Source organism: Salmo salar, chromosome ssa07, assembly GCF_905237065.1.
Source record: "Salmo salar chromosome ssa07, Ssal_v3.1, whole genome shotgun sequence".
In the NCBI taxonomy this organism is placed as follows: Eukaryota; Metazoa; Chordata; class Actinopteri; order Salmoniformes; family Salmonidae; genus Salmo; species Salmo salar.
This window is the reverse complement of record NC_059448.1, coordinates 16,524,215-16,542,764: the sequence shown is the minus strand read 5'-3', so window position 1 is coordinate 16,542,764 and position 18,550 is coordinate 16,524,215. Positions and strand designations below refer to the sequence as shown.

At 43.2% G+C, this 18,550-nt stretch overlaps 1 protein-coding gene across 6 annotated transcripts in view; it reads left to right on the top strand.

The window, feature by feature from the left end:
* Window positions 1–18,550, top strand: part of LOC106608629 (serine/threonine-protein phosphatase 2B catalytic subunit alpha isoform) — a 138,687-nt gene that overhangs the window by 94,320 nt on the left and 25,817 nt on the right. For all 6 annotated transcript variants that reach the window (XM_014206697.2, XM_014206695.2, XM_014206694.2 and 3 more), the window contains exons 7-8: window positions 7,383–7,460; window positions 8,076–8,170. In XM_014206697.2, coding sequence (XP_014062172.1) covers window positions 7,383–7,460; window positions 8,076–8,170 — 173 coding nt within the window. The remainder of the gene's footprint in view (window positions 1–7,382; window positions 7,461–8,075; window positions 8,171–18,550) is intronic.

The following is an 18,550-nucleotide window of genomic DNA, read 5'->3' as shown; positions in this document are numbered from 1 at the left end:
CTTGATGATCCGATAAATGGTTGATTTAGGTGCAATCTTACTGGCAGCAATATCCTTGCCTGTGAAGCCCTTTTTGTGCAAAGCACAGGTAACCGTGATTAACAGAGGATGAACAATGATTCCGAAAACCACCCTCCTTTTGAAGCTCACTCACACCTGTGTTCACGAGAGAATCACTGACATGATGTCAGCTGGTCCTTTTGTGGCAGGGCTGAAATGCAGTGGAAATGTTTTTTGGGGATTCAGTTAATTTGCATGGCAAAGAGGCAAAAATGTAATGGCAAAAATGAATTGCAATCCATCTGATCACTCTTCATAACATTCTGGAGTATATGCAAATTGCCATCATACAAACTGAGGCAGCAGACTTTCTGTAAATTAATATTTGTCATTTTCAAAACTTTTGGCCATGACTGTACACTTAAAATGCATCTTTCCTTCCAGGCTTCCTTGAAGTAATCCCTAATCTGGCATTACTGCATGGGTTTTATGGCATATCAGATCAGTGATTACTTCGAGGAAGGAAGGATGCATTTTAAAAGTAATGCAGTGCATTAGGAAATTATTCAGACCCTTTGATGTTTTCAAAATGTTGTTGGGTTACAGCCTTATTCTAAAATGTATTAAATTATTTGTTTTCCTCATCAATCTACACACAATACCCCATAATGACAAAATAAACACTTTTTTTTATTTTTTTTTGCAAATGTATTCCAAATAAAAAACAGAAATACCTTATTTACATAAGTATTCAGACCCTTTTTTCCATTGATCATCCTTGAGATGTTTCTTCAACTTGGAGTCCACCTGGGGTAAATTCAATTGATTGGACATGATTTGGAAAGGCACACACACCGTTCTATATAAGGTCTAACAATTGACAATGCATGTCAGAGCAAAAACCAAGCCATGAGGTTGAAGGAATTGTCCGTAGAGCTCTGAGACAGCATTGTGTAGAGGCACAGATCTGTGGAAGGGTACCAAATAATGTCTGCACCATTGAAGGTCCCCAAGAACACAGTGGCCTCCATCATTCTGATGGGTTCTGACTCCTAAACTTGAAATGTTGTTAATCATTAGGCATCCTATCGAAATGAGGGGTGCTACAGTCTAGTTTCTACACCAGAAGTGAATCTGTAGGAGGAATGTATATGGTGTGGTCAATTAAGGGTGGATATGAGCCAGAGGCTTGGAGTGTACTGAGTAAAAAAAAGGCAATCACATGGTTGCAGTCACTGATAAGGGTGGAGAGCTGTGGATTAGTGAGGATTTGGGACCGAGGTCAGGTCATATTACAGGAGAAGGAACAGTTTATTACCCACATCACTTAACTTCCTGACCAGCGATAAAGATGTAATGTTTAGAGGGAAGGAGGAGACTGCACCCAAATTGGGGTGTATATCCTTGTGCTGGTGGAAACATGTCTTTGTCTGTTCAGCTGTCTAACCCTTTGGGTAAAGAAACTTGGTTTGAGCTTTACTAATCGTCCGTGAGTTTTTACTCGGTTCATTTAGAACCTAACAATTCTTAAATGGAAGAAGTTTAGAAAAACCAAGACTCTTCCTAGAGCTGGCCGCCCAGCTAAACTGAGCAATCAATGGGGAGAAGGGCCTTGGTGAAGGAGGTGACCAAGAACCCGATGGTCACTCTGACAGAGCTCCAGAGTTCCTTTCTGGAGATGGGAGAACCTTCCAGAAGGACAACCATCTCTGCAGCACTCCACCAATCAGGCCTTTTATGGTAGAGTAGCCAGACGGAAGCCACTCCTCAGTAAAAGGCACATGACAGCCTGCTGGAGTTTGCCAAAAGGCACCTAAAGGAATCTGACCATGAGAAACAAGCTTCTCTGGTCTGATGAAACCAAGATTAGACTCTTTGGCCTGAATGCCAAGCGTCACGTCTGGAGGTTACATGGCACCATCCCTACGGTGAAGCATGGTGGTGGCAGTATCATGCTGGGGGGAGGGGGGGGTTCAGCGGCAGGGACTGGGAGACTAGTCAGTATCGAGGGAAAGATGAACGGAGCAAAGTACAGAGAGATCCTTGATGAAAACCTGCTCCAGAGCGCTCAGAACCTTAGACTTGGGCGAAGATTCCCCTTCCAATAAGACCACAACCCTAAGCACACAGCAAAGACAACGCAGGAGTGGCTTCGGGACAAGTCTCTGAATGTCCTTGAGTGGCCCAGCCAGAGCCCGGACTTTAACCCGATCGAACATCTCTGGAGAGACCTGAAAATAGCTGTGCAGCGACGCTCCCCATCCAACCTGACAGAGCTTGAGAGGATCTGCAGAGAAGAATGGGAGAAACTCCCCAATTACAAGTGTGCAAAGCTTGTAGCATCATTCCCAAGACTCGAGGCTGTTATCACTGCCAAAGGTGCTTGAACAAAGTACTGAGTACAGGATCTGAGTACTTATGTAAATGTGATGTATTTCTAAGAACCTGTTTTTGCTTTGTCATTATGGGGTATTGTGTGTAGATTGAGTTAATTAAAAAAAACTGAGCAACTGAGCAAGAGGACAAGTACATTAGTGTCTAGTTTGAGAAACAGATGCCTTACAAGTCCTCAACTGGCAGCTTCATTAAATAGTACCTGCAAAACACCAGACTCAACGTCAATAGTGAAGAGGCAACTCCGGGATGCTGACCTAGGCAGAGTTGCAAATAAAAAGCCATATTTCAGACTGGCCAATAAAAATAAAAGATTAAGATGGGCAAAATAACACAGACACTGGACAGTGGAACTCTGCCTAGAAGGCCAGCATCCCAGAGTCGCCTCTTCACTGTTGACGTTGAGACTGGTGTTTTGCGGGTACTATTTAATGAAGCTGCCGGTTGAGGACTTGTGAGGTGTCTGTTTCTCAAACTAGACACTCTAATGTACTTGTCGTCTTGCTCAGTTGTGCACCAGGGCCTCCCACTCCTCTTTCTATCCTGGTTAGAGTCCGTTTGTGCTGTTTTGTGATGGGAGTGGTACACAGCTTTGAACAAGAGCTTCAGTTTCTTGGCAATTTCTTTCATGGAATAGCCTTAATTTCTCAGAACAAGAATAGACTGACGAGTTTCAGAAGAAAGTTCTTTGTTTCTGGTCATTTTGAGCCTGTAATCGAACCCACAAATGCTGATGCTCCAGATACTCAACTAGTCTAAAGAAGGCCAGTTTTATTGCTTCTTTAATCAGACAACAGTTTTTAGCTGTGCTAACATTATTGCAAAAATGGTTTTCTAATGATCAATTAGCCTTTTAAATGATAAACTTGGATTAGCTAACACAACGTGCCATTGGAACACAGGAGTGATGGTTGCTGATAATGGGCCTCTGTACGCGTATGTACAGTCGTGGCCAAAAGTTTTGAGAATGTCACAAATATTAATTTTCACAAAGTCTGCTGCCTCAGTTTGTATGATGGCAATTTGCATATACTCCAGAATGTTATGAAGAGTGATCAGATGGATTGAAATGAATTGCAAAGTCCCTCTTTGCTATGCAAAGGAACTGAATCCCCAAAAAACATTTCCACTGCATTTCAGCCCTGCCACAAAAGGACCAGCTGACATCATGTCAGTGATTCTCTCGTTAACACAGGTGTGAGTGTTGACAAGGACAAGGCTGGAGATCACTCTGTCATGCTGATTGAGTTCGAATAACAGACTGGAAGCTTCAAAAGGAGGGTGGTGCTTGGAATCATTGTTCTTCCTCTGTCAACCATGGTTACCTGCAAGGAAACACGTACCGTCATCATTGCTTTGCACAAAAAGGGCTTCACAGGCAAGGATATTGCTGCCAGTAAGATTGCACCTAAATCGACCATTTATCGGATCATCAAGAACTTCAAGGAGAGCGGTTCAATTGTTGTGATGAAGGCTTCAGGGCACCCAAGAAAGTCCAGCAAGCTCCAGGACCGTCTCCTAAAGTTGATTCAGCTGCGGGATCGGGGAACCACCAGTACAGAGCTTGCTCAGGAATGGCAGCAGGCAGGTGTGAGTGCATCTGCACGCACAGTGACCTTTGGAGGATGGCCTGGTGTCAAGAAGGGCAGCAAAGAAGCCACTTCTCTCCAGGAAAAACATCAGGGACAGACTGATATTCTGCAAAAGGTACAGGGATTGGACTGCTGAGGACTGGGGTAAAGTAATTTTCTCTGATGAATCCGATTTTCAATTGTTTGGGGCATCCGGAAAAAGCTTGTCCAGAGAAGACAAGGCTATCATCAGTCCTGTGTCATGCCAACAGTAAAGCATCCTGAGACCATTCATGTGTGGGGTTGCTTCTCAGCCAAGGGAGTGGGCTCACTCAGAATTTTGCCTAAGAACACAGCCATGAATAAAGAATGGTTCCAACACATCCTCTGAGAGCAACTTCTCCCAACCATCCAGGAACAGTTTGGTGACGAACAATGCCTTTTCCAGCATGATGGAGCACCTTGCCAGAAGGCAAACGTGATAATTAAGTGGCTCGGGGAACAAAAAATCTATATTTTGGGTCCATGGTCAGGAAACTCCCCAGACCTTAAGAGGCGGGTGGATAAACAAAACCCCACAAATTCTGACAAACTCCAAGCATTGATTATGCAAGAATGGGCTGCCATCAGTCAGGATGTGGCCCAGAAGTTAATTGACAGCATGCCAGGGCGGATTGCAGAGGTCTTGAAAAAGAAGGGTCAACACTGCTAATATTGACTCTTTGCATCAACTTCATGTAATTTTCAATAAATGCCTTTGACACTTATGAAATGCTTGTAAATATACTTCAGTATTCCATAGTAACATCTGACAAAAATATCTAAAGACACTGAAGCAGCAAACTTTGTGAAAATTAATTTTTGTGTCATTCTCAAAACTTTTGGCCACGACTGTAGATATTCCATTAAAAATCAGCTGTTTCATGCTACAATAGTCATTTACAACATTAGCAATGTCTACACTGTATTTCTGATCAATTTTATGTTATTTTAATGGTAAGAACATGTTTTTCTTTCAAAAACAAGGACATTTCTAAGTGACCCCAAACTTTTGAACGGTAGAGTACATTTTAGAATAAGGCTGTAACGTAACGTAACATAATGTGGAAAAAGTCAAGGTGTCTGAATACTTTCCAAATGCACTGTTTGAACAGGGCCCTTGTCAATGGCTGTTGTAGTATAAACACTCAAACAGGATCGGACAGTAAAATTCCAACCCACGTTAGCTGCTTCCTCCTGTACCCTAGCCCAACAGCCTCCTGTGTCTTCTTGGCTTGGCTTAAATTCCTCTGTGGCCTTGGCCTTGCATCCCAAATGGCACTACATTTCCCTACATAGTGCACTCCTTTTGACCAGAGTCCTTTATGGGTAGTGCACTATATAGGGAATAGGATGCCATTTGACATGTAGCCTTGTTGTTTTCCCCTAGGCTGGATCTGCCTGCAAGGCTCATTGTAATTGGCAGCACACTGGCATGCTGAGTTTATGGGCCAGCTTCAAGCTCCAGACTAAAAGGAGAACAATTCGCCAATCGGAGAGAAAAGACTCAGTTTAGTCCCTTTTCCTGATTCTGGCAGCTGTGTCTTATTCCAGCACCATAGGCCCCCTCATAACTGTTTTACACACATTACTGAGGTGTGAAATTGCATGTTGTTTTGAATACAGGCCCCATCTTTTCTACCCTGCTATAGCCTAGCGGACACTTTGCTGTGTGGTTGTTGACTAAATATGTTTTTTTTTTTTTACCATTGATTACTATTTGTGAGTAGCCTTAGCAGGCAATTGCATGGTATTTTAGATGCTTTATGAAAATAGCCCTTAATTGGATTTTGGCTGTACAAATGATTCACAGAGTATACTGTCAGATTTGAAGTAGACAGGGTGTGCATGTATTTATTGATTTGTTAGGGACAGTGCACAACTGTTGGATGGCTCACATCTGTGTCCCAGAACAGATGTCAAATGCTTTCAGCACAAAATGTATTTAGTCTTCTGAGCAATACCTAGCAACAGCATCTGCCAAACAGTGACAGGTGCGTGGAAAGAAATAATGGATTAAAATAATGAATCGAGATGGATATTAGATGCACACTTTTTATTATCCTCGAAGCAATGCGATCACACCGCAAAGAAACCGTACACACACTTTGGCAATGTTCCTCCGTCAGTCGTATTTTCTCTCCTCATGTGACCAGTAACAGAATGATCTTATAGCTAGACCTATTTCTAGGTTTAAGTCCACCTCGAGTGACAAAGCAAAGTACTCTCAGCTGAGAAGCCTGATGTGTTACTGTGCCACTCAAAGCGTATCCTGTTACCCGTCTAACAAGGAAATGTGAATTGAGACATATTTGTTTACTTTTAGTGAAGTGAGAGTTTATGTTCTCTTGTTTACTTTTTTGTCCTGGATATTAACTGTAGGGTGAGGACATTGGATGTTACCAGAAGTGCCCAGTGGCCAGAAGTGCAAGGCTTCATGAAAAGAAATCCATTTACCTATCACACAAAGCAGTAAGCTACCCTCTAGCTCCAGAAGCATTCGCCAATGGAGACTCGTACTGAGCAAAGAGCATGACCATTGTTATGCAAATTAGCTACATCCAGCAACAAGGACTTGAGTTTAGCCACCTGCACAGAGCTAAATGAGCTCATGTCCGTCACGTATTTCCTAATGTACAGCTGATGTGTATTTTTCTCAATGTGAAACGGTTGATTATTTGTAACCTACAATAAAATACCAACATGAATAGGTCGCACAATGAGTGGTTCTTTGAACGATTTGTAAACAGTCTGAGAATATTGCATATTTATCCTTGGATGGCTCTCATGTGGCATCAGCTGTTCATGGAATAGCGTTTAGAAGTTGTTGTGGTCGGGAGTTATGAAAGGATTTGGACTCACAGTTGCATTCCGTTTCCCAAGGTCACTCACTTACTAAACGTTCCTTCTCCGGTAGGTGATTTAGGAATGTTTTCAACGTTACTGGTTTTTAGGGGTTGTTGGCTGTGTGACTAGGGCCTGCCCCACTGAGAGCGAAAGGACATTTCCAGTGGACTTTTGGTGTCTTTGGTAAGGAAAGGTTATGGCATGGAAAATACTGCAACTGTCCTATACTGTAATTACTGTCAGTTTGTTTTGGCCACCTTCATCTCAGCCTGTTCAGAACCGCATGAGTATGCAAAAGCTACACACACACTAAATAATTATAGTGTTTGTTGAGAAACCACAAGCCCGTGGATTATTTTGTTTACTCTTTCTGATGGTAACATGATGAAGATGCATCTGCTATATTTACAAATGTATTCAAACACGTTTGAATGAATATCTATTTCAATTATGTGTCAACGAAATCTAATCACTGTCTTTAGATCAAATTAGACCCGTTAATCAAGCATGTGTCATCTTGTCTTTCAACAGCTACCCCGCTGTCTGCGACTTTCTACAACACAATAACTTGTTATCTGTCATTCGAGCCCATGAAGCACAGGACGCTGGGTAAGTGTCCTCTTTGTACCCACCGCTGACTGCTACAGCCATTCTCCTTGGACAACTATGTCGCTTGAGTTTACGCAAGTAAACATTTGGACCTGTGCTTATTAAAAAATTGTGCTGTATTAAAAGTTATTGAGTTTTGGCCATCCGTGCCCCTTCAAAGGACTTTGGTAGCAAGCATGTCAAAACGTTGAAGAGAAGGCTGATTGAGGCAGAGGGGAGCGCCCAAACTGACCGAAGGCTTGTTGCCCTGTTTGTTTTTCTGCACTCCCGCTGCCTGTCCACGCAGACTGTCTGGTCCCACTCAAAGAGCGAGGACAGCTTGACGTACAAGTCAGCCTTAGGCACAGCTCTAGGATCAGATTACCGTGTCCAAATCAATTCAATTGTTCCTCAGGGCACTGTTGACTTCATGCACAATGTGTATGTTCCATTATTATATAACCTGTTGTAATATATGCCATTCAGCAGGCCCTTTTATCCAAACCGATTTTAAAGTAATGCGTGCGTACATTTCAGATGGTCCTGGGAATCGAACCCGCTGCTCTACCACACTGAGCTACAGAGTATTAGGTAGTGCTGTTGAGACGGTAATCATGATGCTGTCTCTCCATCTAGGTACCGCATGTACAGGAAGAGCCAGACGACAGGGTTTCCTTCTCTCATCACCATCTTCTCGGCACCCAACTACCTAGACGTCTACAACAACAAAGGTAAGCACAGAGTCCCCAGTATTCATTACCTCGACTATGTATTAGTTTATTTTGCGTCTCTTGGGTTGGTTTAGATGGGGATGGGCTGGACTGGGCTGACTGCGGTCCATTTGGCATGCACACTCTGGAGGAGGCTGGACACAGACAGACCTTTGTGAAGTGAGTCAGCACAAAAAGTCTCAGAGCGACTCTTTTTGTCCAATAGGGGCACCAAAGGGGAGTTTCCGGGACAGGGAGAGAAAGGGAGAAGGGGATGGGGCTGTTTTTGACACACACACACACAGAGAAAGAGACTGCCATTTTCCCCATGGGGGCATATTTTCGCATAGGTGTGAATTGGGGCAAAGCCAGTGAGTTTACTTGAGGGCGTGTGTTGAGATGTTTTGAAGTATTTTTGTCAGTCTTACAATGGGCTATGTTTCCAGGTTGTTGTTTTAACCTTGATGTTCCCTGTTCTCGGCCCACTTTGATATCTAATCCCAGCTTTGCCAACTCAAAGGTAAAGAGATTTAAATAGCCGGCCTTGTGGAGCACAGTCAGGAACGCAGGCAATTACTCAGCCCTGTTAGATTCTACTTCCCACTGTAGTTTTGTGGTGCATTTTAACATCGGTTGCATAATTCCTCAAAGATTTTTTTTTTACGGTTAAAAAGAGTTTGACTCAGGCGATGTCGTTTTCTAGGATTATTTTCTATTCTCTTGAAACAACAAGGGATAGAGCTTCTAAATGAAGAGGTAGGAAGAGAACATTCTCAATGTTATTTCTGTTAAGAACCGCCCAATGAGGCACAAATATGGTTAGAATCTGTCTGATCATTCATTTAGGTGGGGGCAGGGGCAGGGCGCCCAATTGAAACGCAAGTGACTGTAATAGATTGATCTTCTCTCATCTTGGACTGGGGCCTCGGTTGCGAGCGCCGCAGTCTAGTGATTGATGGCCGGTCGATGGCCACTGTAAATCTAAAAGGAGCCCGTCAGCTCGGCATGAAGACTTTGCCAGATTCAGATTAACCAGGGCCCCTCCCCAATGGTCTGCGGTCCTGGGACAGTGTAACCCTTATCAGAGAGGGGATGCCATCCGGGCTAGGGGTTTCCTGGCTCTGTGGTTTCACAGGCAAATAAATAAAAACCAAAACACAAAGGCCTGGAGCTGGGTTGTCACTGATGGTCACTCAGGCTAATGTGTTATGCTCCTCCTGCTACTTCCCTGACATTACACTGGTGTGTAGAGAGAGATGAACTATGGTACACCCTGCTCTCAAATGAAAACACACCGCCATGATTGCTCTCCCTCCCTCCCTCTCTCTCACTCTCACCCTCCTCTCTCCCACCCCTCTCTCTCTCTTTATCCTTTCTCTCCGTGAGCTGTAAACGTGAAAACTGGCTGCCGCAACACAAAATAGAGGAGGTTGGAGGACTCCAAGGGGGAAATAATATTTGCGCATGCTATATTGTCTAGCTGCTTAATTAAAATCTCCCAGCTCAACAAGACCCTTCGGTCACTGGGCCTGCCTCTTGGACAGTGATGGTAATTACACATATCCAAACACACATAAGACATTTACCTGTTTTTCCCCTGCCGTATGTTGCTGGTGTTTAGACAGTTGGAAGTGTGCCGGGGAGACAGAAGTAGATGGACGGCTTTGAAAGTGTCAGACTGGGGATTCAGGCATGTGTGGTGAGAAGTTGGCTGTGTCAAACTTCAGCACAAACATTTAGCCTACCTGCTTCTTAAACAGCCGTCTTTCCCCTTCTCTCTCCTGTTTTTCGTTGATAGAATGAAATTAGAGATGGACATGGATGGAAATTGCTGTTGCTCTAGAGAGGACAGACTCAGAGATATGGCCGAGGTCATTGTTTATTGACCTCTGAAATGTCAGAGTTCAGTTTCCTGTGAGGTTGGCATGTGGCGGTGCGATCGTACGAGGGGTGGAAAGAGATGGCATGCTGGCGTGGAAAGAATATCAGGTTGGCATCCCCCGGGACAGGAATGATGACAGTGAACAAGGGAATTTTCCGCCTCGTCACGGACGACAGCGTGGGCACCTTGTCTGGATGTTCTCCAGGGATTCCCTCCCCCTCCAGCCGGAGCACATCATAGCCGAATGGGGAGGTTGTGTTTTCCTCCCTGGATTTCTGGGTGGGAAGTTGGATGGGACTCTTGGCAAGAGAGGACCAGTTAACCAATAAACATTCCATTGTTATTATTTAGTCTCCTTCTGTGACTTAACTCTAGTTAAGATCAAGACCTCAATTATTGATCAATGACAACTCAATCTGCGTTATTACTAACACTGTACCGTGTAGCCTACTGTATTGCCCCACTGCAACAGTGATCTACTCTGATCAAATATGTGTGGGATGATAAATTGAAGTGAAGTGAAAAATCAAAACAGCCCATTTCCCTCCTCTATTTCCTGTCTGCCTCTGTTACATGAATACAGAGAGGTAGACAGTAGAGTGAGTAGAGTCTGATGGGCAGACAGACAGTACAGGAGGAAGCATTAAGCCAGGGGAGGTAGAGAGGAACTTTCATCCCTCTACCCCACTTCCCTCCAGACAAAGGGGATCAGAGAGCCGTCCTCGTTACGAAGGGAGGAAAACCCTTCTCAGCAGGCACTCCTCTGTAAATAATGTAGGAGAGGACAGACAGGTGGGTAGGCATCGGGATGACTTGACTGTGGTAGTGTATGCGTGTTAAAGCACAGAGTCTGGTCTTTTCCCCAAAGAAGCACTAGAGGAGCATGCAGCTTTATCAGAGCAACAGAGACCCCTGGTGGTCATCTGAGGAACTGCAAGAAACCTCCGAAAAAAATAACGTTTTTTTTTTTCTTTCTTTTTTTGAAAATGTATTGATTTGTGAGGTTTTTTTTTCTTCATTTTATTATTTTATGAAAAGGAAGTCACATGTTAACCTGTTAGGGCTAGGGGGCAGCATTGACACGGCTGGATAAAAAACATACCCGATTTAATCTGGTTACCACTCCTACTCAGTAACTAGAATATGCATATACTTATTACATATGGATAGAAAACACCCTAAATTTTCTAAAACTGTTTGAATGGTGTCTGTGAGTATAACAGAACTCAAATGGCAGGTCAAAACCTGAGAGATTCCTTTACAGGAAGTGGCCTGTCTGACCATTTCTGGAACTTCTTTGCCATCTCTATCATTTACTAAGGATCTCTGCTCTAACGTGACACTTCCCACGTCGTCCATAGGCTCTCATAGCCCGGGAAAAAAGAGAATGTCGTCATTCCAGCCCCAGGCTGAAACACATTATCGCCTTTCTCAAGTGGCCCATCAAGAGACACTAGCTTATGCGCGTGACCCCGACCGCCCCCGCCTTTGGGATTTTTTCCTCTGTTTGCCGAAAAGGAGATTCCCTGTCGGAATTTTACCGCTTTTCTACGAGAAAAATGACGTAAAAATTGATTTTAAACAGCGGTTGACATGCTTCGACGTACGGCAATTGAATACTTTGAATTTTATTGTCAGGAATTGCGCCAAGCGCGACACTTCTTTACTATTTCGGATAGTGTCTGGAACGCATACGAACAAAACGCCGCTATTCGGATATAACGATGGATTATTTTGGACCAAACCAACATTTGTTATTGAAGTAGACGTCCTGGGTGTGCATTCTGACGAAGACAACAAAAGGTAATGACATTTTTATAATAGTAAATATGATTATGGTGAGTGCTAAACTTGCCGGATGTCTAAATAGCGAGCCCGTGATGCCTGGGCTATATACTTAGAATATTGCAAAATGTGCTTTCACCAAAAGCTATTTTAAAATCGGACATATCGAGTGCATAGAGGAGGTCTGTATCTATAATTCTTAAAATAATTGTTATGCTTTTTGTGAACGTTTATCGTGAGTAATTTAGTAAAATGTTAGCGAATTCCCGTAAGTTTGCGGGGGTATGCTAGTTCTGAACGTCACATGCTAATGTAAAAAGCTGGTTTTTGATATAAATATGAACTTGATTGAACAAAACATGCATGTATTGTATAACATAATGTCCTAGGGTTGTCATCTGATGAAGATCATCAAAGGTGAGTGCTGCATTTAGCTGTCTTCTGGGTTTTGGTGACATTATATGCTGGCTTGAAAAATGGGTGTCTGATTATTTCTGGCTTGGTACTCTGCTGACATAATCTAATGTTTTGCTTTCGTTGTAAAGCCTTTTTGAAATCGGACAGTGTGGTTAGATTAACGAGAGTCTTATCTTTAAATGGCTGTAAAATAGTCATATGTTTGAGAAATTGAAGTAATAGGATTTTGAAGATTTTGAAAATCGCGCCACAGGCTGGCAGTGGATGTTACGTAGGTGGGACGAATTCGTCCCGCCGGTCCCATAGAGGTTAAGAATATTTGGTCCTTTCTGGAATCAAACCCAGAACGCTGGTGTCACAAACGACAACGAGCTGAGCCTTGTAGCATGGAGGGGTTGCTTGTTATAAGCCACTAACTGCGTAGATCCTACAATGCAAGTGGATTTGTGCTTTCTGAGTTTGTGTGTCTGTATCTAAGAGAAAGCAGCTCATAATAATGGTTGTTGATACTCAAGGCTGCACCGTTTGCTTGCTCCTCAACCCGCTCGTCTCACCACAGTATCACCAACCCCACCTCTCACCAAGCCCAGTGGGATGCAAGTGAATGTTAGTCTGGCTGTAGATGTACAGACTCATGACATGCAGATGGCTGGCATGCCGCGTTTGATGACTGGCTATTCTCAAACCCAGTCAGGAGACGCCCTGAGGCAGGAAAGTCCCCACCGGGACCTGACCTCGGTGTCAGCTTTCCCCTCAACGAATCTGGGCCACATTGGCTGGGTGTTGCGGGTGGGAGGGGGAGCAGATTGCTGTATAAAGGGGGTTAGGCAGTAGTGTCTGCCTGTGTGGTTCCCTGGCCTGTTGCAACGTGATAACACCTTACCCTGATTAGACCAACTAGGTCATTGGCCCAGGCCCAGGTCTGATACTAGTGGGGTTGCTGTGTGAGACAAAATAGCAAAGTATTCTAATACCGTACAAGTTTAAGTCACACATAACATCATGTATTTGGAAATGTTTTTTTTTAATCATCATTCTACAACATCCATGAGAATCTATAGATTTTTCATGATACAAAAAAGGATTGGATTTGTTGGACTGTGATTATATGTTTTCTTATTGTACTACATACAGTACCAGTCAAAGGTTTGGACACACCTACACATTCAGGGGTTTTAATTTATTTGTACTATGTTCTACATTGTAGAATAATAGTGAAGACATCACAACTATGAAATAACACATATGGAATCATGTAGTAACCAAAAAAGTGTTAAACAAATCACAATATATTTTATATTTGAGATTCTTCAAAGTAGCCACCCTTTGCCTTGATGACAGTTTTGCACACTACTGGCATTCTCTCAACCAGCTTCATGAGGAATGCTTTTAAAACAGTCTTGAAGGAGTTCCCACATGCTGAGCACTTGTTGGCTGCTTTTCCTTCACTCTGCGGTCCGACTTATCCCAAACCATCTCAATTGGGTTGAGGTCAAGTGATTGCGGAGGCCAGGTCATCTGATGCAGCACTCCATCACTCTCCTTCTTGGTCAAATAGCCCTTACACAGCCTGTACGTGTGTTTTGGGTCATTGTTCTGTTGAAAAACAAATGATAGTCCCACTAAGCGCAAACCAGATGTGATGGCATATCGCTGCAGAATGCTGTGGTAGCCATGCAGGGTAAGTGTGCCTTGAATTCTAAATAAATCACTGACAGTGTCACCAGCAAAGCACCATCACACCTCGTCCTCCATGCTTCACGGTGGGAACTACACATGCGGAGATCATCCGTTCACCTACTCTGCGTCTCAGAAAGACATGGCGGTTGGAACCAAAAATCTTACATTTGGACTCATCAGACCAAAGGACAGTTTTCCACCGGTCTAATGTCCATTACTCATGTTTCTTGGCCCAAGCAAGTCTCTTCTTATTATTGGTGTCCTTGAGTAGTGGTTTCTTTGCAGCAATTCGACCATGAAGGCCTGATTCACACAGTCTCCTCTGAACAGTTGATGTTAAGATGTGTCTCTTATTTGAAGTCTGTGAAGCATTTATTTGGGCTGTAATCTGAGGCTGGTAACTCTAATGAACTAATCCTCTGCAGCAGAGGTAACTCTGGGTCTTCCTTTCCTGTGGCGGTCCTCATGAGAGCCAGTTTCATCATAGCGCATTATGGTTTTTGCACTTGAAGAAACTTTCAAAGTTCTTGACATTTTCCTGTCTTAAAGTAATGATGGTCTGTCCTTTCTCTTTGCTTATTTGAGCTGTTCATACCATAATACGGACTTGGTCTTTTACCAAATAGGGCTATCTTCTGTATACCACCCATACCTTGTCACAACACAACTGATTGGCTCAAACGCATTAAGAAGGAAAGAAATTCAACAAATTAACTTTTAACCTCTTACATCTAGACGTTCCGCTAGCGGAACACCTGCTCCATTATCCAATGATGGGCGTGGCGCGAAATACAAACTCCTCTAAAATACAAAAACTTCCATTTTTCAAACATATGACTATTTCACAGCATTTTAAAGATAAGACTCTCCTTTATCTAACCACACTGTCCGATTTCAAAAAGGCTTTACAACGAAAGCAAAACATTAGATTATGTCAGCAGAGTACCAAGCCAGAAATAATCAGACACCCATTTTTCAAGCTAGCATATAATGTCACAAAAACCTAGAAGACAGCTAAATGCAACACTAACCTTTGATGATCTTCATCAGATGACAACCCTAGGACATTATGTTATACAATACATGCATGTTTTGTTCAATCAAGTTCATATTTATATCAAAAAACATCTTTTTACATTAGCATGTGACGTTCAGAACTAGCATACCCCCCGCAAACTTCCGGGGAATTCGCTAACATTTTACTAAATTACTCACGATAAACGTTCACAAAAAGCATAACAATTATTTTAAGAATTATAGATACAGACCTCCTCTATGCACTCGATATGTCCGATTTTAAAATAGCTTTTTGGTGAAAGCACATTTTGCAATATTCTAAGTACATAGCCCAGGCATCACGGGCTAGCTATTTAGACACCCGGCAAGTTTAGCACTCACCAATATCAGCTTTACTATTATAAAAGTTTCATTACCTTTTGTTGTCTTCGTCAGAATGCACTCCCAGGACTGCTACTTCAATAACAAATGTTGGTTTGGTCCAAAATAATCCATCGTTATATCCGAATAGCGGCGTTTTTGTTCGTGCGTCCCAGACACTATCTGAAATGGTAAATCAGGGTCGATGCGGCGTGGCGCAATTCGTGACAAAAAAAATCGAAATATTCCATTACCGTACTTCGAAGCATGTCAACCGCTGTTTAAAATCCATTTTTATGCCATTTTTCTCGTAAAAAAGCAATAATATTCCGACCGGGAATCTCCTTTTAGCTAAACAGAGGAAAGAAAACAAAGCATTCGGTCGACGCTGGCACGCGCCTGAGTCTCACAGTACTGTAACCAGCCACTACCCAAACACACTACTTTGTTTCAGCCAGAGCCTGCAAAGCCACGATTCAGCTTTTTACCGCCTTCTGAGACCCTATGGCAGCCGTAGGAAGTGTCACGGGACAGCTAAGATCCTCACTCTTCAATAAACAGAGACAAGAAGAACGATACCTTGTCAGACAGGCCACTTCCTGCCTGAAACCTTGTCAGGTTTTTGCCTGCCAAATGAGTTCTGTTATACTCACAGACACCATTCAAACAGTTTTAGAAACTTTAGGGTGTTTTCTATCCATATGTAATAAGTATATGCATATTCTAGTTACTGGGTAGGAGTGGTAACCAGATTAAATCGGGCACGTTTTTTATCCAGCCGTGAATATACTGCCCCCTAGCCATAACAGGTTAACAAGGCACTGTTAATTGAAATGCATTCCAGGTGACTACCTCATGAAGCTGGTTGAGAGAATGCCAAGAGTGTGCAAAGCTGTCATGAAGGCAAAGGGTAGCTACTTTGAAAAAACACTTTTTTGGTTACTACATGATTCCATATGTGTTATTTCATAGTTTTGATGTGTTCACTATAATTCTACTGTAGAACATAGTACAAATAAAGAAAAGGTGTGTCCAAACTTTTGGCTGGTATTGTGTGTTTCTCTCATAAACACTGAGGGTTAAACTGATTCTTGAAACAGCCTCGGTTTCTGACCCCATCTTTGGTATGTTACAATTGCCTCCCAGAGAATTTGGTGTTTTCCACAGATCCAATATTCCATGCATATTGGGACAGAAAAAGCTATGCACTAGACCTCTGGTGACCCCTGTATGCACTAGACCTCTGGAGGCCCCTGTATGCACTAGACCTCTGGGGACCCCTGTATGCACTAGACCTCTGGAGACCCCTGTATGCACTAGACCTCTGGGGACCCCTGTATGCACTAGACCTCTGGAGACCCCTGTATACACTAGACTTCTGGGGACCCCTGTATGCACTAGACCTCTGGAGACCCCTGTATGCACTAGACTTCTGGGGACCCCTGTATACACTAGACTTCTGGGGACCCCTGTATGCACTAGACCTCTGGAGACCCCTGTATACACTAGACTTCTGGGGACCCCTGTATGCACTAGACCTCTGGGGACCCCTGTATGCACTAGACCTCTGGGGACCCCTGTATGCACTAGACCTCTGGGGACCCCTGTATGCACTAGACCTCTGGAGACCCCTGTATGCACTAGACTTCTGGGGACCCCTGTATACACTAGACTTCTGGGGACCCCTGTATACACTAGACCTCTGGAGACCCCTGTATGCACTAGACTTCTGGGGACCCCTGTATACACTAGACTTCTGGGGACCCCTGTATGCTCTAGACCTCTGGAGACCCCAGTATACACTAGACTTCTGGGGACCCCTGTATGCACTAGACTTCTGGGGACCCCTGTATGCACTAGACCTCTGGAGACCCCTGTATGCACTAGACTTCTGGGGACCCCTGTATGCACTAGACCTCTGGAGCAGTATTGCATACTGTGGTGAACCAAAGCACTCCTCCTGGTTCTCTAATAAACTTTCTCCCTTTGTTTTATCTCCTGTGGAACTTACAAGTAGATTTGCTGTTTCAGCTTATTTTTCTGCGCCAGCTTTTCCTTTCAACATCCCTCCACTGCCATCCTCTCTCCTTCTGACTCTCCAATCATCTCTCTCTCTCTCTTTCTCTCTCTCTATCGCTCTCTATAATTATCTCACTCTTTCTCTCTCTCTCTAATCATCTCTCTCTCTTTCTCTCTCTCTAATCATCTCTCTCTTTCTCTCTCTAATCATCTCTCTCTGTCTCTCTCCCCCTCTTCCCCCACTTTGTCTCTCTCACCTCCATCCCCCCTCTTCCCTGCCTCTTTCTCACTCTCTCCTTTCACCCTCTAACTCCATCCCTCCCTCCATTCATCCCTCACCAGAAATTCAAGTTCTCTCACTAAGGAATGGAGGGAGGGATGGCCCATATGCTGAGCAAGGTGTTTTTCTTGGTTTAATTCATGTTTTAAATCCCTTTAAATGATGCTGGGACTCTAGTGGTGGGGGTTGAGGGCTTGGAATTAAGACGAAAGAACATTCTGGAAGAGCCAAGGATGGATTTAAAAGGCCAGCTGTGTTGAACAGGACACAGCGCAGCGGAGACAGACTAGGTATTTTTAGTTAATACCTCTGTTTTAATTGCAAGACACAATGTCCCTCATGGTGTAAAACTGACAGGTTTAGTGACGAGCAGGATTTACGGTTTTATGGATAGTTTTATAATGCACTCTATGGATGTTCTAGGATAGAAGGCCCTCTGAATGTATTCATAATGCTATGTACACCGGTGGTTCGTTCAACATGTTACAGTAGTTATTACAGTAGTTATTACAGTAGTTATTACAGTAGTTATTACAGTAGTTTACGTAAAGCATCCAGGTATAATTCATTATGATGCAGTTATTAGCCCATTATAATGTCTTGTAATCATCTCGTAATGATCCAGACAAAATAAAAGCCAGTTTGAGCCACTTGGAATCATAGAGAGACAAAACATTCTATATTTACCTTGCTATAAAACATGAATAACATACATGCTTATAACAAGTTGTAATGCATAATACCTGGATGCTTTTTTTTCTTTCTCATTTTTTCTTTGAGTATGTATATATATGTGTGTGTGTGTGTGTGTATATATATATATATATATATAATTATAATTTTTTATTTTCTCCCCAATTTCGTGGTATCCAATTGGTAGTTAAAGTCTTGTCTCATCGCTGCAACTCCCGTATGGTCTCGGGAAAGGCGAAGGTCGAGAGCTGTGCGTCCTTCTTGACAC